The sequence below is a fragment of the Neurospora crassa genome, linkage group V (genome assembly GCF_000182925.2).
Source record: "Neurospora crassa OR74A linkage group V, whole genome shotgun sequence".
Classification (NCBI taxonomy): domain Eukaryota; kingdom Fungi; phylum Ascomycota; class Sordariomycetes; order Sordariales; family Sordariaceae; genus Neurospora; species Neurospora crassa.
The window spans coordinates 1,602,552-1,625,563 of NC_026505.1; the positions used below are offsets into that span (position 1 = coordinate 1,602,552).

Sequence of the window (23,012 nt, forward strand, 5' to 3'; positions counted from 1 at the left end):
AGACGGCTGTCGATAAAGGAGCCCCAGTAAGCGCAAATGTACTCACTTGAGAACGGCTCGAAGAAAGTCGTCCCTGTTGTTCACGCTTTCTGTCATTATTAATACTATCTAATACTACTGTACATCAACCAACAACCGCGGACCTAATTACAATATCAATATTCGTCATCATTAGCCCTAACCAAGAAGATTTCGTGATTATGGTAGGAAAATCTCCCCTCCATCATGTTGGGAGATAGGATGGATGTTCCTTCACCTTTCGTCTCGTGTCGTTTCCCGGCATGTTGCCGAACCATCTAAGTCATCCCATCCGTTTGCCCTATCCCATCTATTATGTGTCATTAAGATCTCATCATCAATGTCTTTTCATCTCCATCATATTCAGTGACCGCACTCAATGCGTAACCGTCCTTACCGCCTGCAACAACACTCCAAACATCAAACCCCTCGCAACCTCCTCGATCTGCAAACAGTCGAACAACCGTCCCAACGCCTCCCCGGTAGCTGACTGTCCCATGACTCCCGACAGAGCAGCGGGAACTCCACTCTCAATCAACAACTTCCTCGCCTTAACCCTCAACTTTTCCTTCTCCTCATCGCTCATCTCACCAGGCCATTGCGCCCGCTCCTCTTCGGTGGGGAGCGCGTTCTCCCTGAGTTTGCGTAAGTGTGCTGCGAGCCCGTCGTCCGAGGTGTTCGCATCCAAGACAGACGACTGGATGAGTGACTGGATCGAGGAGAGCGAGGGGTTACCAGGACGAAGGAGGAACGACTTGGCAGCCGCGAGAAGCGTTCGACGAAAGTTCCAGGCCGAGGAGAGAGTATAGAGCTCGTTGATGACTGCGAAGAGGAGCTCCACCGCCACGCGGGTTTCTTCCTCCGAGAGTTTGGGGTAGGATTTGAAGCCTTGAAGAGGGGCAGCGCCGGGTCCGGGACTACGGCTTTGGCTCCTGGAATGAGATCCGGAAAGGGAGGGCATAGTTAAGGAGCGGGCGTGTTGGGGTGAGTAGTCGTGAACGCGGGAGCTTGGTGAGGGACTGACGGGAGAGTTCTGGTAGTTGTCTGGCATAATGTCGGGCGGAGGAGGGAGTCTGAGAGATTCGAGCGTGAGACTGAGTGATGATGGAGAACGAAGGGAAGGCGGCGCTCGGCTAGAGGCACGGCTTTGTTCGCGGCTGTCGCGCGCAGACGTCCTTCCGTAGCGTGCTGACTCTACCTCGGTGCGGTAGTCACAGCTAGTCCGGCGGTCCATAGGGTCGACCTTGCTGGGTTGCGTGGAGATGATGGAAGACCGTTGGCTGTCAATGCTTTCACGGATCCGATTCAGCGATGCACTACTGTCTGGTCTAGGGATCGTCGACATGGAGAGACGACTAGCCGCGGTCACGTCTTGGAGAGCAGACTGTGGTGCGCCAGACGCCGAAGTTCCACTAGCAGATGAAGCTGCATTCTTCTTGTGTCCAAGACCAATAGTCCCTAGAACACCGGTAAAACCGTCCACCAGGGCCTTGGAGCCTTCGAGAGGAGCACTGGTCATGACGTCAAAGACACCCTTTCCAATCTTCTCAAACGCCTCAAATCCGGACTTTGGTCGAACGGGCATGTTGGCCGTATCCCTCTCAAGGAACTTCTTCATGCCCTCGCTCTCCGCCAGCGGCTTATAAGAGCAGGCGTCTTTTACATAGCGCTCCAGCCCATCCCGGAGCGAATTTCTGGTAGCGCCCTTCCACTGCGGCAATGTTTTGTGTTTGGTGTTGAACTCGGTCGCACCAGAGATGGCAGCAATACGGCGCAGAATCTCGTGAAGCCGCTCAAAGTCGGGGTATTTACGCACAATCATCCATCCTGGGTAGATCGAGGTGGCGGGTTCTATCTGTACGAGATAATCCCATGCAGGCTTCGAGCCGAGATTTCGGTCACCTGGCTCGTCCAGAATAGTAATGTTGGCGTTGTGCAATGTCAAAGGCGGTGGCTTGGGCCGTTCCTCTTCGATCGGTGTCTCTGCCCGCGCAGGAGGGACGATTTGGTCAAAGCTGGTAAACCGAGAGGGTACCTCGGCTTGGGACTGTACCCCCCCGGGCGCCGGCGAGCTCTTTCCAGATAATGGCGATAGAGGTGTTTTGATGGCGTTGGAGGTGCCGCTAGATACATTGCTTGACGTTGAGCCCTTTGACTCGGGCTCGGTACGGGCAGCGATCGGTTGCACGGCAAGTTGGTGCTCTTCAGAGCTGCGCTTGATGGCCTCGCCAAACTGATCCGGCTCTTCCGCAACAACTGTTTGCTGTAAAGGAACTGACCCTGACTTGGCCATGATATCTTTGGCCTCCTTGTCGCGCTTTGACTCTTGTTCGGCAATCATCTGGTTGAGCTTCTTCATCTCTTCCATGAGTTCCACCTCTTCATCAGCTTTGCTCAGTTTCTTTTTGTGGGACATGGCGATGGATGACTTCCGGCGCACTTTTTCCGTCTCAAAAGAGTTCTTGTTTCCCCTGGTGAGACCAATGTTGCCCACGTTCCCGTCGAAATCAGCAAAGGTAGCATCAGCGGCAGCAGGACCAGTCTGCATGCCCTCGTCAATAGCTTGGCTGAAGTCGGGTTCGCCCTCCTCTAGCAAATAGACGATCCACGAGTTGATCCATTCCGGTTTGCAGCAGTTCTGAAGCGTCATTTCAAGGACAACCCCAGCCAGGATCTCCCTCAAAAACACCCTGACAGGATCACATTCGTAGGTGGGTTTATCCAAAAAGGCAAGCAGGTCTTCAGCAACCATTCTAAACTTGCCGGCCTGCTGCCTCTCGTTGAGCAGTTGCGCAAGGTTCGAGTCGGGGTTGGACCCAAGATAAGTGTACAGGGCATCGGCGGCCGAGACCTGAACGTCCGCGGGAAATTCGGCAAAGGCCTTGGTGAGCTCGGAGAGGAAGACAATGACAATGGACGACGAATTTGTCAGGAAATCCAGAAAGGCGTCCGCTGGCCGTGTCCTCTTCAGGTGGTTGGAAATGGCGAGGATGAAAGAGGTCAAGGTCCTCTTGCAGGCCAGAGGGAAGAACTTGTCCGAGGGCACCAGCGGGGAGTACCACCACTTGACATAGCCGCTGATCACGGCGTCAATGATCTCATTGATGGCTTCACGGGTTTCGGGCTGGAAGTCTTCAAGGCGGAGGGCCAATGCGGCTTCTTGCTTGTCGGCGTCTTGTTCACTCTGGGTGACCTCGGCCTTGGTCTTGGTCTCCAGTAACCTCGCAACAAGGTCCACGCCCTTTTCTCCCTTGAGGGCCCGAGCTACTTCGGTGTTGTGCTGCTCCCATTGTATGTAGCCAACGATACCACCGAATGCTCCTATCAGGACAAGTCCGAGAGGACCTAGTACGAAGTATGTAACTGCGCCGAGGCCGACAGCCACTCCGCCAAGAGTCTCGGGGGTTGCGGTAGCCAGAAAGCGGAAAGCTGTTGTTGCGAGGTCCTCCTCCTTGTCGGTGGTTGTGGATGTTGTACCCGAGGCGGCCGAAGAGAATCCTCCACCGCCTTTCATCTCGTCATCGAAGTAGTCGTTGTCTGCTTTCGCTTGCAGAACGGGATCGGCGGTAACGGGGTCTTTAGTGGTGGGGGAGCTCATAGCATCATCGGGTATGGCGCCCGGAATAGGCGCATCTTGGTCGGTCATTAATATCGTTCGGTTGTTATAGTACGTTGAAATCCGTCGCGAGGGCAGATGAATAAGTGTTTTGGAAGGATCATGGAATCGTTGTCGTCAGTTGTTTCATGGGCGGGCACGGTCGCAAAGGCGGGGGAAACAACGGGAGGGAACAACAGATGGAAGTAGTCGTGGAGCTATGTAGTAAGCAGGCAGTCGCTCGTTTAAAGAGAGACCTATGTTTTATGGAAAATAAGAAGGACTGCTGGTCGCGCGGCGAAGCAGATGATCGTGGTCAAAGACGGGGCAAGGTCCGTGGGACAATCGTCAGAAAATAGAAACTGGGAAATGAGACGTCAATCATGTTGTGTTTCGAGAAGTCTGGTGCGAGCGAGCATCGTTCGTCTCGGTGGTGTCCCAGGCACCTGTGGTAACATTTTCAGGAGGATCTGCCCCGGATTCCAGGTTCAATGGGCCTGTTTTTCCCCGCCCCCCAGGCCCCGTAATGAGCCTTTTGGTCGCCCGGGGTGTTCTTTACCTAGGTTTTTTTTTTTTTTTTTTTTTTTTTGGTTAGTGGTGCCCCTGTGAGGTGCTTTTTGACAGCTGCCCAGAAAATGCAGACCCCTGTCCGTCCCACCCACCCCCCCTTTTGGGTCCAGATTCTGCACAGTGCAAACAGTGCACAATTACAGGGCTGACTGCCAAGCGCCAAAGACTGGCGACAGCGACATCCGCTAGAGGTTGTAGTCTAGGTAACTTGCACTAACAAATACACTAACAATTACAACAGTCCAGTCACTGATCCCTCTACGACCTGAAGCTTCTCTTTCATTCACGTGCAGTCGCGTCGAGATCAAGAGAAGGGAGACCCCATCGACGTCACTCACTGTGTTTGCTGGCGCGTTGACTCTTCGTCTTGTGTTTTCCCAAGTCGCTGGTCGCTCATTTTACCCTTCACAAATATCTCACTCAAATAGTGTGAACCCATTGCTCCGCTCTTTTCCATCTCACTCATTCAAGGAACTCATCAACAACGAGCTTAGCTTACAGCGTCTCGACCATCAACACAAGATGCCTCCCAAGAGAAGACAAGCCGAGGACACCAGCGATGCTGAGCCTCAGTACACCAAGAAGTCCAAGGGCAACACGGGAAAGGCTCAGCCCCAGGAGCTTACCAAGGGATCCGACCAGGATGGCAACACCTTCTGGGAGGTTCGTCCACCCAGTAATAACCCTGATACTGTACATGAGCTCAAGCTGACATGACATCTTGAACAGCTTGGAAACAACCGCCGAATTAGTTCTTCGGTGTTCAGGAATACTACCCTGGTCAATATTCGGGAATACTACGATGCTGGTGGCAAGCTGATGCCAGGCAAGAAGGTGAGTTATTCCCATCACTCATCTCTCATACTTACCAGTCGACTAACACACATCCCAGGGCATCTCCCTCTCACTTGCCCAGTATCAGAATCTCCTCAAAGTAATTCCCCAGCTGAACGCCGACCTTCGTGCCCAAGGTCACGCCATTGAGGACCCAGGTTTTGCCCAGGTGGCCGAGCAGACCGACGCCCCCATCGAGACGCCCAAGGTCAAGGCGCTGGAGTCCAACAAGGAAAGCATCAAGAAGGAGAAGAAGAAGCCCCGCAAGTCCAACATTGACGTTACCAGCGACGAAGAGGAAGCTGCTGAGGACGAGGACGACGACGAGTAGAGCAGATCGGTCCGCCAAGCCAAACATCTTTGGGCGTCGCAAAAATGGTAATGCTGGGGCAACAGGAACATCCGTCACCGGCCAATCGAACCTCTCTCTTGTGCGGGCGCAATGCAGATACCCCCCCTTCTCTACGGTTTTCCAGGTGGCCAGGCATCTTGGGTGATATTTTGTCTCGTCAATGGCGTATGATCTTTGCTTTGTTTCGGGGTAGCGTTTCACTGGCAATTTAGCTTGTTTGGAGAAATCGGGCGGGGCGTTTGGTTCTGGATTGTTGTGGACTGGGACCATGGGGCAAGCTGCCAATATGGTCGGTCTGAGTATGACTTCTACGACGTGTTAGGCTTATGAGGGAAGTACTTGGGGAAACGGCGTTGTCGGCTTATATCAAAGGTTTCATCGGTTCTTGAGAATGTCTCACGACACACACACCAGACGTATCCCCAGGAGGGCTCTGTCAGGTAACAAAAGCCATTAAGAAAAGAAAAGTTCATATTCCATGAAACAAATCAACGCGCTTCTTGTATCATATTGCCATTACCTTGCTCATACCTCTTAATTTCCACAGCTCACGACTCCATCCCTCTATTACGCATCACTCCTCCATCTCGCCATCCCCCTCTTTCTCCCCCTTCGCCGCCTCCTTCTGCTTCGCCCTCAAAACCTCCCACTCCCCCTCCAACATGCTAAACCTCAGCATATCCCACCACTTCCTCTCATACAGCACCGCCTCCCTCTCCCTCCCCTCCTCCACGAACCCCAACTGCCTATACAGCCTACACGCCCTCTCATTATACGCAAACGCCGCCAGCCAAATCCGATGCAACCCCAACCTCCCAAACCCATAATCCAGAACCCAATCCACCGCCTCCCCTCCATACCCTTTGCCCCGCCACTCCGCCCCGATCCCCACGCCAATCATGGCATTCCGATGATGCAGTTCCTCGGTCCCCATAGGCGGCATGAGCGTCACCACCCCAATCGGCGTCGGCCCGGGGCGCGGGAATTCTCCCTTCAACTTCTCGAGATCCAACGTGGCTGTCAACCCCGATGCTGCGGCCTTTTCTTGGATGAGGGATTCCCACTGGGCAATGTCGGCGTCGGAGGGCGGGAGGCAGATGAAGACGCGGATGTGCAGCGTGTGGGCGTGTTCGTAGAGACGCTGCACATAGGCGAGGGGTTGGGGGTTGAGAGGCCGCAGGGAGGCCATGGCGATGGAGGTGGGGTCGGCGTCGAAGAAGGTCCAGAGGGTGTGCCTGTCGATGGGGTTGTCTTCAATGGCGCGGTAGATGAGGCGAGGGGAACGCCAGGCGTTGGTGAGGGTGGGGGAGTAGTGGGTGGTGGACATTTTTGGTAGATGGTTTTGGTTCTTTTTGGAGGTAGGGGGTGATAGGTTCAAGCTGGATGGAGTTGGGTTGAACGTCGAGATGGTGATGTTGATCAAGGAAAATGAAATGACCCGACCCAGAAGAAAAGGTGATGAGTTGGAGGTTGATATGTTGGATGATGAACCGAGGTAAAGACTAGAGTAGAGTCAATATCGGTGTTATCTGGTAGTCGTGTGTGTGTTGTGTTGTGTTGTATCCCGTCTTACATCAACTTCTTAGCTCTTTTCTCAACTAGGAAGGTAAGATATGTACGTAATGTCAGATTTCGCCAAGTTCAAGGACAACAACTTGGACTCTGGGTGCCGAATCTTGATGGTAGACCAACCAAGCTCCTGGGACATGATCTTCTCTTCCTCTTTTTATATATCTTGGGATCGTGACTTGGGAGTGAGTCAGCAACACCGTCTCCCCTCTTCCCTCTCCCCGTCCGCTTTTCTCATCCATCGCCGAGGCATACCTCCATGTTCGTGGCTAGCTATACCGTCGCTTACCACCCCCTTCTGGGCTCATCCACCGAGATCCACGGCTTGATGCCAAGACCTCCTCCCACACGAAATGGGGGAAGAGTCACAATCGCCGAACCGATTTTGCGTGGGAATTGGTGTGAGTCGTACGGAATATGTAGTATAAAAGCTTGAGAGGGCGGGTTGCGACTAGGCTACCCTTGCTACCTCTTGACTCAAAAAGTTTGAAAGCTTACCTCTAGTATTGTGTTATAGTGGAGGCGATAAAGAACAATGCTACACTGCGGTTCTTGCCTGTTTTCTGTCTTGTTTAGTTGGTTGATTTTAGGCTACACTTTGATATTTCACACTACCTCTACGCATAGCTAGGTACTATCATGAGCTTCGTCATGGGTTTGATACTTGCCCTAGAAAGAGGCGGGTGTTCGCTAGAGGCATCAGATGTCTTTCAGGGTACCTTAATAGTGTAGGTGAACGGGAAATTCCATTTTAGCAGAGACGGAAGAAGTAAATTGTATATGGGAATACACAAAGTTGGAAATGTTTAGCGAAGCGAGCCACCGCGATTGGGAAATGTCCAGCGTTGAAATGAATCCCAGGATGTGAGTGATGCTTCAATCCCTTTGTTCGTGGATGAGGGGGTGGCTGTGGCTTGCTGGCGATTTCGAAATACTGGCTTGTGATAGCAAGAACAATGGGTGCGTAATTAGCACAGATAGGCATTGTTTCAGTCACCGTCGATTAGGTAGACCTTGACGATGACGATCTGTCAGTTCTTCAGCTGCATCCAGGATGACAACTTGACACTCAGGGAGAACTACCCGAGGAGTCATCGCCGTCTGGAGAGGCTAGTCTAGAGCAGCGTCCCATCGTTCCATTTAAGATAGGTAGTGCCCGCATCTCCCACTACTGCCCCTGGATTTAGAAGGCTGACGCTGTAATTGGCCACTGACTGACGGGGATGACTTCCTGTGCACAGTTTGTGGTCACGCCGGCGGCGAGCCGCTTCCAGATCGGCCACTGCCGTCACACTTCAACTACCTACCATTCGGCGTCCGGAGCTTAACCCCTTATGGAACGCCAGGCCGGTATCATTGAACGGGGCTTTTGTAGTGTACGAGCCACGTTCAGTCGTTACTATGTGTCAACCAGCCCGGTACGTCATGGCTAGCGAAATAATAAAAGCTCATCTAGTCTAGACTCTCAATCGGAGGAGCTCCGAAACCTTGCAGCTCAATGGCGAGAAGCTATGTACCGGTTGCGGTAATGAGCTCTTCGCCGCTGTCTTGGGGATCGAGTTACTAAAACACCACCGTCGTTACCATTGTGCGTTAGACCGGAGGGAACTCCGATCATTTTTAGTGCCGCCACGAGGTTACCTTAGCATTGCGAGTGCCTACATGTAGGGTGCAACACACGATTTATTCCCTTGGTATCATATAGTAAGAACAGACCCGGCCATCCATCCATCCCACCTATCCCTCCCTCCTAACTGAAGTCACTCCTTTTCTCCAGCCGAGGCAAGTTCTTTAAGCAGACCCGGTAAATGACCAACCCAAAAGATACACACTTCAAGAGACCAATGTCGTCTCTAGAAAAAGATGAAGAATGTACAGACATCTGATCACTCCTTCCGAGGCAAGCTTTTTCAAGCAAGCCCGGTAAATGACCAACCCAAAAGATACAGACTTAGAGAGACGAATGGAGAACGGCAAAGAATGTACAGAAATCTAGAGGAAAAAAAAGTACAGGCGCTAAAGACTCAACCAAGATCATCGAATCAAGACTCGCTCGATCGATCCTTGATAGCCTTCTTTGTAGATTTTGCCGTTCCAATATGGGTATTATGTACCTGCAGTATCACCATCACGTTAGCACCATGTCGTGCGACACACACAGCTGTGCCACACATTCCCCCCCGGGAACGGGCCGCAATGACTTACCTTGGTAGCAAACCTCAAGCTGGTAATCGTCTCCTTTAAGTGCGCCTCCAACGGGCTCACCATAACGAACATCAACGTCTTCGAGTTGCCTCCCAGCGAGTACTGCAGCAGATGCGTCAACTTTGAGTTCCTGTACGGCACGTGTGACGACCCTCTGCCCAGCGCCTCAATAACATCTCCCAAGCACGCCAAGCTCTTGTTGATGCTCTGCGTCTCCCTCATTCTCTCCCCTTCGGCCTGCGAGTGCTTCAGCCGCTCAGAACCCGCCAGGTCGACCAAGTTCAGCGTACCCTCGCACCGCTCATTCGTGACCGAGTTCTCGCCCACAAGCTTGAGGATGAAGACGGAGTGGGAGCGCGAGGACCGCTCGTTGGCTTTGGTGGCGGCCACGCTGCGGTTGTTTTGCGCCTGCTTGAGCATCATCTCCACCTTGTCGGCCGAGTCAAGGGCAACGGTCTTGCAGTTGAGTACCGTTGTCTGCTTGCGGACATCGTCGTGGCGGATCTCGAGTTTCTTCTTGCTGTTGTTGCTGCTGCCGTCGAGCAGGTCGTTCAACTCTTCGTTGTATACCTCGACGAAACTACCCTCCATGGTGTACGTCCACGACTTCTCCCTAAGTTTCGTTATGGTATCGTATATCATGTGGGTGGCTCGCGGGATCATGCCATCTGGAGACGACATAGTGTACGTCTTGCCAGAACCGGTTTGGCCGTAGCAAAAGATACACACGTTGTAGCCGTCCAAAGCGCTCTGTACCAGCTGAGAGATCTCGTCGAAGATTTCCTCGTTGTGGACTGACGGAGCAAAGACTCGGTCGAATTCGAAGGGGAGCACCTTGCGGTTGATGTTTCCAAAGCTACTCTTTTCCTCGAGCCCGGTCACTTCAATCTGTGCGGACGACGTTTTGGCGTCGGGGAACATAATCTTGGCCTCGCTGCCTTCGGATTTGCCGAGTGCAGGACGGACTCTGCACATGACCCGGATATTGCCTTTGAGCTCCTGGTACTTGTTGAACAATATCCGCCTCTCCGTCTCCTCCTTGATGAGCTTCTGTTTGGCGTTCTCCGCGATTTCCAGGGCCTCCCGAAGCCGTGCCTCCATCTGTGCAAACGAATCCGACTGTTGCTTGCTATCAGATTCAAGGAAGTCAATCTGCGCCCGAAGTCCTTGGTTCCGGGCTTCCAGTTTCCCATTTGTTGTCGCCATCTCATTGATCTGTTCCTGCAACGCCCTTTTGTTTTTTTGCTCTTGGCTCAGTTCTGACCGCAGATCGTCCAGTTGAGATTGCAGTTGCCGTAGTTCTCGTTCTTTCTCCAAGAGCGATTTGTTGATATCCTGCTGTTCTGCCCCAAGCTTCAGCCGCAAGTCTTGGACCTCCTTTGCCGCCTTTGCCTTTTCACCCTCCAGATCTGCCCGACATTGCCTCTCAAAAGCGTCCTTTTCCTCGCGGTTGATTCGTTGCAGTCGTTCGCTTTCCTGTTTCAACTTTCTCTGTAATTCTTGGACTTCATGTTCATGCTCTCTTGACTTGTTCTGAAGTTGATATTCATGGTCCATCTTCTGTCTTTCCAGTGTGAGGGTCAGTTGTTGGAACTGTTGTCGCAACGCATCCATCTCCTTCTGCAGCAGTTCGTTTCTCTCGTTCAGTTTTTGTCGTTCCGCCTCAAGTGTGTCCACTAGTAGGTGTCAGTCAGCCTGGCGTGTTTGTATACTTGCTGCCACGTACCTTGATTCTTTGCCATCTGAACGGCCGTTTCCATGGCCTTCTTGTCTTGCAAAGATATGCTGAAAGCCTCCTTCATCACCTTCCATTCCGCATCAACCTCGTTGAGCCGCTCGTCGACGTCAATGCCTGTGAATGCGGTGTTATTAGAATCCTTGGTGAGAAAAGAAAGCTTGACAGGTGAAACGGATTTTCGGGTCGAGGCAGTTCTGTGAGCGGAGACGACGGCAGAGTTGAGAATGACCTCGAAACGCTCCATAGCCGCACGGGGGTCTTCCAATCTTGACTTTGCTTTAGGGGTCTCCGGGTACGCCGTTGTCGACTGTTGGAGAGAGGACTTGCGTCGTGCGGGTACGGCTCCTTCGGTTCTTCGTCTGGGTCTTCTAGCAGGCTCCGCCTTAGCATCCGACTAAGACGCTTGGGAGGCGGGCTGCGAAGTCTTTCGAGGCGTCACTTGACTCCCGCTGGGGATGTTCTCCTTCTCATCACAGATCGACAAGTCCTGCAGGCGCCTGCTCAGACCCGAAACAGCCCTTTCCTTCTCTTGCTCTTTACCCGACGTTGAGTATCGTGGTGAAGGAGATCCCCGTGTCTTCTTAGGCTTGACTTTGGGTCCGGGGACGGGTATAGAAGATAGAAATTCCGTACCATTAGGCGGCTGGGTAGGCGCCGGCTGTGAAGGCGCTACGCTAACGTCTCTCGAAGGTCCATGGCCGCTCATCGATGTTGCTGGTCGTGGCTTGGAAATGGATCGCGATCGATTTGTGGGCTGGTTGAAGCTGGGTTGTCGTAATCCTGTTACAGGTGGTCGGCTTGAAGGACCCAAACTCTTTGTGAAGCTGGATGGGTTTGTCGAGGAGTAAGTTGGCCGATGACCAGTCGCCGAGCTTGCGCGCGGGAGCGCCGTTGCCGTCGTTTTGTTCGCATTTCGGGCCTAGAGAGACATCAAGTCAGAACTGACCTAAGCCATATCGACGCGCATAATTGATCCCACAGTGGCCATCCTTCGAAAGCACCGGGAAACGGTGTGTCACGCGACAGTATGGGATTTGTGTTGTGGAAGGTGGCCGGGCTTGTCGTAAAATCAATTTGAAGATGGCAAACAAGACTCAGAATGTATGGTGCTGATGGGCGGAGGTTGGACCTACATTAGCCAACTGAACGATTGATGCGCCGGATATGGTGCCTGTGAGAAAGGCGCTGGTGGGCGTTGGCGCTGGTAAATGGGACTTTGGCTGGATAGGCTCGCCGGCCCTCTCGGCGAGGGTTTTTCGTTTCGCATCAGGCGGGGCGACTGAAGAACATGGCGTGTTAGCCATCGAGGCCATGGACAATGGCATGGACAAAGCCATGATGTATGTGGTGGGTGTTTGATCTAGCTGGTAAACAAGACGAAGCAGGTGGAGGGGATGTCTTACCACCGCTGTCGTTTGCGGCGCGCTTCGTGGGTATGGACGACATTTGCGCTCGCGCGTTGCTCTGGGAGTCGGAGATCTCTTTGAGGCCGGTGGGAGCAGTCGCGGTGGCCGTGGCGGCGTAGGTGGTTGGAAGTCGCAACTTGGTCGAGGCTGGGTTAAGGGCGTTCTACAATTTTCGATAAGCGGGCTGCCCTGCTTCTCCATCTTATCGCAGTAGGGAAATGATGGAACAATCAAGACACAACGAAGTGTTTTAGACAGCTGTGATACGTACCCTGTTCTCGGAGCTCTCCATGGCGAGCGTGCGCATGCGAGGGATGATGTTGTTCACCAGCACACACGAGCCGAGCAGCAACGCCCCAGATGTCGAGGATAGTGATGGCGCCGTTGTGAAAGTCGTTCAGTACCTAGTCATGCGCCTTCAGCGACGGCGTGCCGGCTCCAGAGCGTCGATTGGCGTACAAGCGGCGGTTGAGTGGGACTTCCACTTGCGAGTTGGGCCCGGTCCTGGCCCTGCATCGCTTTGTTTACTTCACCACGGCAACCATTTCTCCCAGCGCTATGTCCAATCGTTCGACCTCGACCAAGCGGGCGAGCGGGGCCCACAGTGTGCAGGTGCCATCTTAGGCCACGGGACGGTACGTACCTGCTTGTTCCTTGCGCTAGACCATTCTCTGCAGCGCCAAGACATCTGCTCTCCTTTCGGTCTTCATTGTCCCGACCTTGCAATGTTTCTTGCACTAAACAGCCACAACCTTTTATCACAGAATCTTCGACAAGTGTCCGATTCTGTTTCAATACTCTGATTGGTTCTAATCCTGCTTCACATAGGTTATTAGGACGGGAAATGTTACAAGCCGATACTCTCATGTTTCGAAGACAATGGTTTTGGACACCACGATGTCCAGACTCAGGTAAAGCTCGCCTATCTCGCTCATGCATCCATCGCGTACCCCGAAAAACAAAGCACTTTGTAGGCCCATATTCCTTTCTTGGGCCAGCATGCAGTGGTTCTTTACATGTTGGTTCAGCGGGCAAGCCAAACAACGCTTTGGACGTTTTGAGATGTTCCCTCACTGGTCGAGAGTCTTGAACGATGACCATATAATCTCGCCAACATCTGCCTACTTCAGGGCAACGCATCTTAGTACTTCTCCTATTCTACCGTCACTGTGATCTGGTGTGTTATATCAGTCATGAATGCTGGAGTATCCTGTGCGCAGTTAAAAGATGACAGCTCCTACGCGCGATTCAATGTCCAACTACACGTCAGAGAGATTTCTATCCCTGACGAGTGAAACCAAATCATCCTCATTAACCTCATTAACCGTTCTCCCAAACCCCTCATATATACCTCAATCCCTTTTCCTCCATCCCACACCATCTACCTCCTCCTCTTCTCCCAAGCCTTCACAAAGTTCTTCTTGTCCTCCACAGTCAACCCAACTCTCTTCGCCCTACCCAACCTCGCCAACGTCTCCGCCACCTTATCCAAAAGCCTCTGCTCCTCGGCCGTCAACTCTCCATCCCCTCCCTCTTGCCTTTCGCGGACATCCACCCCCGAGCTCTCCCCATGTGAAACACCATTGCTAGCCCCTACGGTATTAACCAGCCCCTCGCCAATGCGAATCCTGATACAGTGCGTCGGCCTAGCCAGCAACTTCCACAGAAAGCTCAACCACACCTTCACTCCCCCAGGAACCGGGGTGGTGTCGTCAACGGGGGTATACCGCAAGCTGAGCGGGAAGATCTGCGTCGAGCTCGGAACGGTAAGCAGCGACGGCGAAAGCGGCAAGATGCCCTTGCCGTTGGTGGTAGCGCACTCCGGAAAGACAGCAATCGCTCTAGTCGGGTAATCTTTGAGCAGCTGAGCGATCGTCGTCAACTTCTCGCTATCACCCGCCGGTGGCCCAGCCAACTGGCGCGGGCTAAGTGCCAAGGAGATAGCTTGCCAAAGACTCAACCTCCTCACTTGCCTGCTTCCAGGGAAGCTCTGCACAAAAACACAATCCCACACCGCCGCCAAGTACACCGCGTCCAATGGACTCGTAAAGTTCGCCGCGATCACCGTCCCGCCCCTCGGAATTCGGGAGGGCGGTTGTTGAGAAAGCGAGCCGCGCTTGACGCCGTCGAGCTGCAGGTCCGACCACCAGGTGCCGGTTAGGGCGAAGAAGCCCCATAGCAGAAGCTTGCGCAGCGGGGAGGGCAGGAGCGGGAGAAGGAGGAAGTAGGAGATGGTATAGAGGACGAAGAAGGGGAGGCGGAGGAGGAAGATTAGGGGGCCCGAAAGGGTGGAAAGGAGGGACGGAGTGGGGGCGGGGGAGGGCATAAAGGGAGAGATGCCGGAACCTGTCGTAGAAAGACACCATCGGTTAGTGGTGGGTTGGAGATGGGAGAGGGACGGAGGAGGGACGGAGGAAGGCTTACCGCGGTCGCGGAATTGGGAGAATTTCTCCATTGTCTAGGGTTTTCTCGATGTGTGATCGAGATGTGCATGCATATGTTGGCGATTCGTAGTAGATCAACAACTACGGGTGATGTCCCGAAGAAAGTTGAACGGGCAATTCGCGATCACTACAAATTGTCGTCGATTGAGCGATGTTGGAACGCGAAATTCGCCGTCGTTCGTAGATCGAAGAAGAAGCTGTCGCGCTTCTTGCGTGATATTCAGAAAGGCGAGGCTAATTGCTGTTTTAAGTTTGTTGATCTGGAAGGAAATCCAGACCTTGAGTTTGGAATCTGGCAACAACGACGTCAAGGGGTCAAGCTAGTAATGTCGGCGACGGGACTTTGGGATCCTTGCGACTCCGATCTGCGGACATGTGAAGAGGTGGTCTGTGCGTTATTGGTCAACTTGGCCAGCCACACAATACCTGACCAACATGCGCATGTGAATTCCATAGTAAGTAGTATCTGCGATTTCGCTAATACCTTGAGTTAAAGCGCCAAAGCAGCTCAGCATGGAAAGCTCGTATATCAAAACCGAGAACACGCGTATAGGGAACACGAGATGGAGGAAAAGAAAACGTGAAAAAAAAGAAGGAAAAAACATACAACACCAGGGATTCGCTGGTCGTCACCGACCCAACTACTAGTCTGGCCCTCACTGGCTTATCTATGGGAGAGCGGACGGGATCCCGAGTTTTCCAGTGGGTATGGTCGTATGTGATCAAATTAGGCCGAAAAATGACTTATATAATGGCGGTTATCTCAATAGACGTCAGCCGGAACGGGTGTGATGATCGAGACCCAACGTCTTCAGGATACCACGCAGAACAAAGTTCGCCAGAGCACAGAAACGAATGCCTCATCGAGCTTCAGATCACTGTATTTCACAGACCAACATTGCACAAATATTAACAGGTGCCTACTTCCCATTGTCCAGAAAAGAAATCTTTTACCGTAAGTAACACGAAGAAAATTGCCAGAATTTACAAAAATATGTACAAAAAACTCCGCTATAATGATATCATGATCCGCTCTATACCCCTTCTTCATTCCATCCCTCCTTTTGCTCACAACTTGGCGTACTCCCCTTAAGCGTCAGTGACGCAGCCAGAGCTAGCATCCTTGACGAGCTGGGCGTACTTCCTGAGAGTACCACGCTTAGCCTTGGGCTCAGGAGCCTTCCACTCCTTGCGGCGCTTGGCGAGCTCCTCCTCAGGAACCTCAAGGTCAAGAACCTTCTTCTCGGCGTCGATGACGATGGTGTCGCCATCGCGGACGAGACCAATGGGGCCACCCTCCATAGCCTCAGGCACAATGTGGCCGATGAGGAAGCCGTGAGAACCACCGGAGAAGCGGCCGTCAGTGATGAGGGCAACGTCCTTGCCGAGACCGTAGCCCATAATGGCGGACGAAGGCTTGAGCATTTCGGGCATGCCAGGGCCGCCCTTGGGACCCTCGTAGCGGATGACGACGACGGTCTTCTCGCCCTTCTTGATCTCGCCACGCTCGAGAGCCTCAATAAAGCCGTCCTCGTAGTCGAAGCAGCGAGCCTTACCCTCGAAACGGAGACCCTCCTTGCCGGTGATCTTGCCGACGGAACCGCCGGGAGCGAGAGAGCCGCGGAGGATCTGAATGTGTCCGGTTTCCTTGATGGGGTTCGACAGAGGGCGGATGATGGCCTGGTCGGTGGGGAAGTCGGGGAACTTCTCGACGTTCTCCTTCATGGTCTTACCGGTCGAGGTGATGCCGGAGCCGTCGAGGATTCCCTCCTTGAGGAGGAATTTGAGAAGGGCGGGGGTGCCGCCAATCTTGCTAAGGTCCTCCATGACCCACTTGCCGGAAGGCTTGAGGTCGGCAAGGAAAGGAGTGCGGTCGGAGACGGCCTGGAAGTCATCGATGGTGAGCTTGATGCCAACGGAGTCGGCGATGGCAATCAAGTGGAGGACGGCGTTGGTGGAACCGCCAAGAATGTTGACGACGATCATGGCGTTCTCGAAGGCCTGGCGAGTAAGGATATCGGTGGGGCGGATGTCCTCGCGGAGGAGGTTCTTGATGGCCTCACCGACGCTCAAGCACTCGTTCTTCTTCTCGGGAGACTCGGCGGGGTAGGAGGAGGAACCGGGAAGGGTCATGCCGAGGGTCTCGATGGCGGTGGCCATGGTGTTGGCAGTGTACATGCCACCGCAGGCGCCACCACCAGGGCAGGCGTTGCGGATGATATCGAAGCGCTGCTTCTCGTCGATCTCACCGGAGATGTACTGGCCGTATGCCTGGAAGGCGGAAACGATATCGATGTTCTCGCCCTTCATGTTGCAGCCGGGCTTGATGGTACCACCGTAGACCATGATGGAGGGGCGGTTGACACGGCCCATGGCGATGAGGACACCGGGCATGTTCTTGTCGCAACCGGGGAGGGAGATGTTGGCGTCGTACCACTGGCCGTTCATGACGGTCTCGATGGAGTCGGCAATAATCTCACGGGACTGCAAGCTGTAGCGCATACCGGTGGTACCCATGGAGATACCGTCCGAGACACCGATGGTGTTGAAGCGCATGGGGACGAGGCCAGCCTTGGCAACGGACTCCTTGACGAGGCCGGAGAGGTCGAGAAGGTGCATGTTGCAAGGGTTGCCCTCATACCAGACAGACGAGATACCGACCTGGGCCTTGTTCATGTCGTCCTCGTTGAGGCCGGTGGCGTAGAGCATGGCCTGGGAAGCACCCTGAGACTTGGGCTGGGTGATGTTGGCCGACACCTTGTTGAGCTGCTTCTCCTGGGCATTGTAGCGGCGGGGAGTGGTGGAGAGGGAGCGGCTGGAGGGGAGAGGAAAGACCTTGGTCAGTATCGCTTCCTGAATAGCTTCACTTGCGCTTGGACATCAAGGTTGCCTGTCACTGGGCTGAAAACTCACAGGGAGAGACGGGCAGAAGCCAGAGCTCTGGGGGCCTGAGCCCGCAGAAGGGAGGGAGCGAGCATGATGTGCGGAGGGGAGAGCTGCCGTGCAAGAAATCGCTGGCAGAAGGAAAGGGTGCAAAGGGGGGAGAGAATCACAAACAAAAAGGAGGGTCAAGAGGAAGATTTGGGACAGCCGCCGCAGAGGCGACTCATTCTTTTTCCGGGCGGCCTGGGCGAAGTCGGCGTCCAGGACTCACAGGGCTTGCCGCCAAGTCCCAAGTCCACCCCGCAAAAAGCTTCCAAGCTCCCCATGTCGACCAGGGGGAGGTGAGATATACGAGCTTTGTGATTGGCCGATCGCTTCTGTCATTGAACACTTCGGCGAGTTGCCGTGACGTGTCTGAGCCAGCGGAAATAGCTTGTGATGAACCACAGAAAAGTGGAAAAGTAAAGATGGGAAGAGAATTCGGGTATTGAGTCTCTATGGTCATGACAATATCAACCTGCAATGGCTTCAATGGCCTCAAGAAACATCTGATGTGAGTAAACCATCATGTTGGATCTGGCTTACCGTCCACTTTCTTACTCAGACAGGTCCCACCACATGCGCTATGAGGCTCAGGCCCCACATTCTTAAATGTCAAGCTTCCGTCATCGGCACTGACCGGAAGATTGGGCTAGGTACTTAATACCCCCGGAAATGCCATGCCTCTGCACATGCACCATTTCGCTCCATCATTCTTCGGCCGGTATTCGACCGTAGACACTGATATGACATCCGGGCCGTTGCCAATCTTGTTCAGTACTGCTCTGATAGGCAAGGCGCATCACATATGTAGCGTCCGCCATGAATACGTATCGCGATAGGGAACTCGCGCTCACGGCTGAGGCGCCGGCGTCTCACCATCCCTCGCCTTCTTCTCCGCCTCATCCTTCACCCTCCTGTCGAGAATTTGGTCCACAACGCCCAATTCCACCGCCTCCTCCGCCGTCAGGTACTTGTCTCTCTCCATCATATCGCTGATGGCCGCGAGGTCGTATTTCTCGTAGCCAAACGCCTTGTTGACGTGCGACTGCACAATCTTGTTGATCTGCTCTCTTATCCTCTGGATCTGGTTCGCGTAGATGAGGATATCGGATGCCTGGCCGCGTGTGCCGCCAAGCGGTTGGTGCACCATGACCGTGCTGTGAGGCAGCACGTACCGCTTCCCGGGCTCGCCGCCGATGAGGAGGACGGCGGCCATGGAGGCGGCGGCGCCAACGCAGACGGTTGAGACTGGCGACTTGATGTAGGTCATGGTATCGTAGATGGCTAGACCGGAGCTCACTTCGCCGCCAGGAGAGTTGATGTACATGGTGATGGGCTTGTCAGGGTTATCGGATTCGAGCCAGAGGAGCTGGGCAACTATCGCGGCTGAGGTGGTGTCGTCGATCGCGCCATTAAGGCATACTATGCGTTCCTGGGATGGTCAGACATGGTCGCATAGTACGTGTGTAAAGGTGAGGCCTGGACGTACTTGTAGTAGTTTCGAGAAGATGTCGGCTTCGTTGCGATTCGGTCAGCGCCCTGCTCGAGATCGGAAGGGTCTAGTACAAGACATACATGTTCGCCATCCTCCAGCCTGTAGAGTTAGCCAAAGTCCATATGGCAACAAGTCAACGGTGGAGTTCAAAGCGTACTGTGACCTCTGTAATGTACGGCATGGGGATGTTGCCCATGGGCCTCAAAGGTGCCCCCGAACCGGAGCCGGTGAACTGGGAGAAGCATCGGCGTGTCGCGGGCGCGCCAACCCGTCGCAGAATGCGCATTGCCGCTCGTGGGGAGTTCATAATCCTTCGGATCTGGATAAACTAAAACGTGAATTATCTGTCGTTGTTTTGGAAATATTGGCAGGCTGGGTAAAGAGACGAGACCTTCAATGGCTTGCGATAACAGTCCGGAGTCAATGTTCAGAGCTCCAGGCAGGCAAGTGACGAACTGGGTCTGGAGCTCCCCTTGGTTGCAGCGGATGTGGGGCGTCCTAGCTCCTTAGCGCTCACTTGCAGGGGTGCACTAACAACAGAGAGCACGGACTTTCATTGGAGTCCATTAACATCTTGAACTCTCCATCACTTTTCTAGCACAAGGTTATCAGCGATTCCCGCTTATACTTCACCCATTTCTCTCTCTTCGAGGCGTATGGGAGAATCAGACGGTCAAGAATGAAGTCAACAATACGAAAATGTTGCGCCACAGTGCCTTCCATGGCCCGGCGCTCATTCCACCAAACCTCCCTCCTCCGCTCATCACCATCACATGACGATACCAATAACTCACCACGATCACCATCCTCCTCACGAAAAGACGACTATTCTGAAGACTTCGACCTCGACCCTGACGACTTCTACTCCTCCCGCCCTTACCAAATCGACCCCACCACCAAATCCGTCCACACCAAAACCGGCCTCACCCTCCCCCTCAGTCCCATCATGGACCCAACCTACCACTCCTCTCGCAACCGGTGGAAAGAGCGCAAACCCACCTCTCGCCCTCCAGGCCAACGCGTCTCCAAATTTTCACAACTACTCGAATCGAACCCCTTCGCCTTGGCTCTCGCCGCCCCGCTTCGCGCCTGCACCGCCACCGACGTCTTACTTCCCAAACCTTTTCTCCAGAAATTCAATCTCCTCCGCCACCCCGAGACAGACGAGCCGTGGTTTGTGCCTGCTGATCTTTCGGCCCACGGCGCTGCTGCTGCTGGTTCGGCAAAGCAAAAAGACCAGGCTTTGGGACCGTCGGGGTATACACTAAGTAATCAGACGCTGTTGCACGAGTTTACGATAAAGGGCAGTCCGTATTTTGGGAGGAATCGGAAGCTGTTGAGGCGGAACGCAACGAATAAGACGGGGCTGACGGAGGTGTTGAACAAGGCGGTTTGGAGGGAGGATATGGATGCGTTGGTACTCAAGATGATGCGGCGGAGGATCGTGGATGAGTTGTTGTATCTGACGGGCAAGGTGACGGGGAGTTTGAGGAGGAAGTATCTGACCCCTTTGAGGGGTGGTTATGAAGAGGCGAGGGAGAGGAAGTTGAGAGGTGCGTTGGTTTATGTTGGTGGAGCGCCGGGAACGACAAGTGGAAAGGTTATGAAGCCCCCGATGAGGGTGTCGACTTTGGAGATCAAGGGAGAGCGGTATAGTACTAAACTACCAGTTTATGATGCTACGGTGCTACTTGGGGAGGAGGAGTTGAAGAGGTTGATGGATGAGGAGACGGGATTTTGGAGACAGGCCCAGTTGTATGCGGTAGGGAGGGAGGCAACGACGGAGCTACAGATGAAGTTGTGGAAGCTGGAAGGGTATATGGCGAAGGGGGAGCTGCCTCGTCATGAGGAGGTTGAGGTTACGAAAGCTGCTGAAACGAAGGATGTGAAGAAGCAGGTGCCTGGTGGCCAGGGACAGCGTAATGCTATGAAAGCTCCAGCAAGGGACATGAAGGGGCCTGGAGGAGGAGGTAAACCCGTTAATGGTTGGGGAGGGGTTCGAAGAGTCTAATGGCATACAAAGGCCCGAGGGACACGAAGTACTCACCTGAAATGCCTCATCGCTGGATTACGGGAGACGAGCGGTGTGTGAGTGGCCAAGCCACTTCGAATTTGTTTGCTCGCCATCTTCACCAACTTTGTTTTCATCCCTAGGGACTTCCAACTTCACCCAACGCCATCTAAGTCAACATTCACCAGGTTCTTAATTGTTCAACAAGTGTTTCTCACAACCCCACAGCAATAACACCCCCTGAGTCAATGATGCAATGGACGGACAGATGGAAAAAGCCTACCGCACCTTCAATGTCTTGTTTGCTCCTCTCACCTGTCTAGTTGGTAGGGAGTTAGGCAATTACACCTCTAGGAAGTTCATAAGATCCCATTAATTCGGCTCACAACAAGCCCGGTCCTGCTCAGTTGGCGTGGCAGACACTTTTTCTCACGTCATCGAGCTAGACCACCTCTTCTCGTCCTCTAGCGCTTACTGATTGCATGGAGCTCGAAAATCGCAACCCTCCCTTTTTCTTCCCCCTCGTTTTTTTCCTTCGTTTTTCCCCTCGTTTTTTTTTTTTTTTTTTTTTTTTTTTTTGGGGGGGGGGGGGGGGGGGGGGGGGGGGGGGGGGAGAGAGCCAATAGGAAGTGTTTAACCCCTGACGATCGAAGGAAATGTATTGGAGCGGTACATACCTCTCTAGGATCATTGTGTTCTCCTCCAGAGCCTTGTACGACAATGGTGAACGTCGGCTTGGGTTTTGTCGTTGAACATGATAGCTGCTGGAGCTAAATTCGGGTAGGGTCTCATCAAAGTGTTAATATTTCGTTTGTTGTGCGCGGTATGACGAAATATCAAGCCACATTGGAGACCCAATGGTTTTTTTCTTCTTATGTTGGTCTTGTAAGTCATGCTTTGTGTGTTCAGCTTCGTTCTTAAGCGGAGATTCCAGTGTAGATCTCGAAGTGAGATATATATCTAGATCTAATTTGGTGTCTTGATTTGTTGTCCTTCTATCATCACAAGCAGATTTCCATTGTTGATGTGTCAAAAGATGGCGATCTGGGGCGATCTGGACCCCCAAATCGCATGTTATCAATTTCGCAAGACGAGGCTATGATCTCGTAGTTGCACGAACGGTGTGAAAATCGTCCAATCCGCGCGGAAGGATCGAACTTGGGTGTGGATGGAAATCGTGGAGCCGTGTCTATGCCTTGCGTATATATCCCATGTAAACCAATGCATCAACTGTCGGAATGTCGTTGATTCGCTTAGAGCAATCAGACCAAAGACCAATAAAGAAGTGGCTTCGCTTTGACATGTAATCTAGGATCGCCATGCATATTCCACGGTATTTCAATGCCTCATGTCAGCTGTGAGAACTGAGGTAGGCTGGGTTCAGAAGAACCCGCAGATGATCACCCGATAAAGCGGGGTGGATGTGATGAGGCTCTGTTATCCGAGCCCACTCACCCCAATGTTGGTTCACGGCTGTAACGTCAACGAAGGAGGGTGTAGGGGGTGATTCGCGGCTGCATAGATGGCTTGGATCAAAATGGTAATGGCTTGATTAGGGTAGGAACAGCCAAGGCTAACCACCTAGCCGCCCGAGTCTAGAAGACCGAGAGAACGTACCCGTTGTGTATCCCAAGATGCATTGATGTACCTGAAGTCAGGCTCGACAGTGTCATCTTCAAGCCACCACATGCGGTGACGAGTTTATGTAAAGAATCCCGGCAGCCTTGCTTAGAGGAGACTCCCCGAAAAGTATCGGACATATTTCTTCATGAACAACCGGGGTATATCAACACACTAAGTTTGACTGCTGTGTTGTAAGCATCGATGATGAGTGAACCGGCCTGAATACC

The 23,012-nt window shown here is 53.3% G+C and overlaps 8 protein-coding genes and 1 non-coding gene across 9 annotated transcripts; 2 read left to right on the plus strand and 7 right to left on the minus strand.

Annotated features, from left to right (window-relative positions):
• Positions 1-22: 22 nt before the first annotated feature.
• On the minus strand, positions 23-4,016 carry NCU04585 (PX domain-containing protein). Its single transcript, XM_953193.2, has one exon. It carries the CDS (start codon positions 3,662-3,664, stop codon positions 395-397), a length of 3,270 nt encoding a protein of 1,089 aa, XP_958286.1. The 5' UTR covers positions 3,665-4,016; the 3' UTR covers positions 23-394.
• A 402-nt stretch (positions 4,017-4,418) lies between these two features.
• Positions 4,419-5,924, plus strand: NCU04584 (hypothetical protein). The gene is made up of 3 exons (XM_953192.2): positions 4,419-4,846; positions 4,913-5,017; positions 5,076-5,924. Exons 1-3 carry the CDS (start codon positions 4,706-4,708, stop codon positions 5,346-5,348), a joined length of 519 nt encoding a protein of 172 aa, XP_958285.1. The 5' UTR covers positions 4,419-4,705; the 3' UTR covers positions 5,349-5,924.
• Positions 5,727-7,372, minus strand: NCU04583 (acetyltransferase). Its single transcript, XM_953191.3, has 2 exons — positions 6,943-7,372; positions 5,727-6,871 (listed from the first exon to the last, which is right to left on the minus strand). Exon 2 carries the CDS (start codon positions 6,694-6,696, stop codon positions 5,944-5,946), a length of 753 nt encoding a protein of 250 aa, XP_958284.1. The 5' UTR covers positions 6,697-6,871; positions 6,943-7,372; the 3' UTR covers positions 5,727-5,943.
• Positions 7,373-8,567: 1,195 nt separating this feature from the next.
• On the minus strand, positions 8,568-12,771 carry NCU04581 (kinesin). The gene is made up of 7 exons (XM_953189.2): positions 12,559-12,771; positions 12,285-12,450; positions 12,015-12,160; positions 11,515-11,800; positions 10,870-10,995; positions 9,144-10,819; positions 8,568-9,052 (listed from the first exon to the last, which is right to left on the minus strand). Exons 1-7 carry the CDS (start codon positions 12,592-12,594, stop codon positions 8,981-8,983), a joined length of 2,508 nt encoding a protein of 835 aa, XP_958282.2. The 5' UTR covers positions 12,595-12,771; the 3' UTR covers positions 8,568-8,980.
• A 561-nt stretch (positions 12,772-13,332) lies between these two features.
• NCU04580 (vacuolar protein sorting protein Vps66) lies at positions 13,333-15,055 on the minus strand. The gene is made up of 2 exons (XM_953188.2): positions 14,712-15,055; positions 13,333-14,633 (listed from the first exon to the last, which is right to left on the minus strand). The coding sequence occupies exons 1-2, from the start codon at positions 14,740-14,742 to the stop codon at positions 13,669-13,671; spliced, it is 996 nt and encodes a 331-aa protein (XP_958281.1). The 5' UTR covers positions 14,743-15,055; the 3' UTR covers positions 13,333-13,668.
• A 276-nt stretch (positions 15,056-15,331) lies between these two features.
• Positions 15,332-15,447, minus strand: NCU15620. Its single transcript, XR_897935.1, has one exon. It is a non-coding gene; the product is annotated as a 5S ribosomal RNA (ribosomal RNA).
• Positions 15,448-15,593: 146 nt separating this feature from the next.
• On the minus strand, positions 15,594-17,877 carry NCU04579 (dihydroxy-acid dehydratase). The gene is made up of 2 exons (XM_953187.3): positions 17,645-17,877; positions 15,594-17,546 (listed from the first exon to the last, which is right to left on the minus strand). The coding sequence occupies exons 1-2, from the start codon at positions 17,707-17,709 to the stop codon at positions 15,821-15,823; spliced, it is 1,791 nt and encodes a 596-aa protein (XP_958280.1). The 5' UTR covers positions 17,710-17,877; the 3' UTR covers positions 15,594-15,820.
• Positions 17,878-18,167: 290 nt separating this feature from the next.
• NCU04578 (ATP-dependent Clp protease proteolytic subunit 1) lies at positions 18,168-19,576 on the minus strand. Its single transcript, XM_953186.3, has 4 exons — positions 19,309-19,576; positions 19,232-19,250; positions 19,146-19,171; positions 18,168-19,088 (listed from the first exon to the last, which is right to left on the minus strand). The coding sequence occupies exons 1-4, from the start codon at positions 19,456-19,458 to the stop codon at positions 18,507-18,509; spliced, it is 777 nt and encodes a 258-aa protein (XP_958279.2). The 5' UTR covers positions 19,459-19,576; the 3' UTR covers positions 18,168-18,506.
• A 162-nt stretch (positions 19,577-19,738) lies between these two features.
• On the plus strand, positions 19,739-21,577 carry NCU04577 (hypothetical protein). The gene has a single exon (XM_953185.3). The coding sequence runs from the start codon at positions 19,831-19,833 to the stop codon at positions 21,160-21,162; it is 1,332 nt and encodes a 443-aa protein (XP_958278.2). The 5' UTR covers positions 19,739-19,830; the 3' UTR covers positions 21,163-21,577.
• The last annotated feature ends 1,435 nt before the right edge of the window (positions 21,578-23,012 follow it).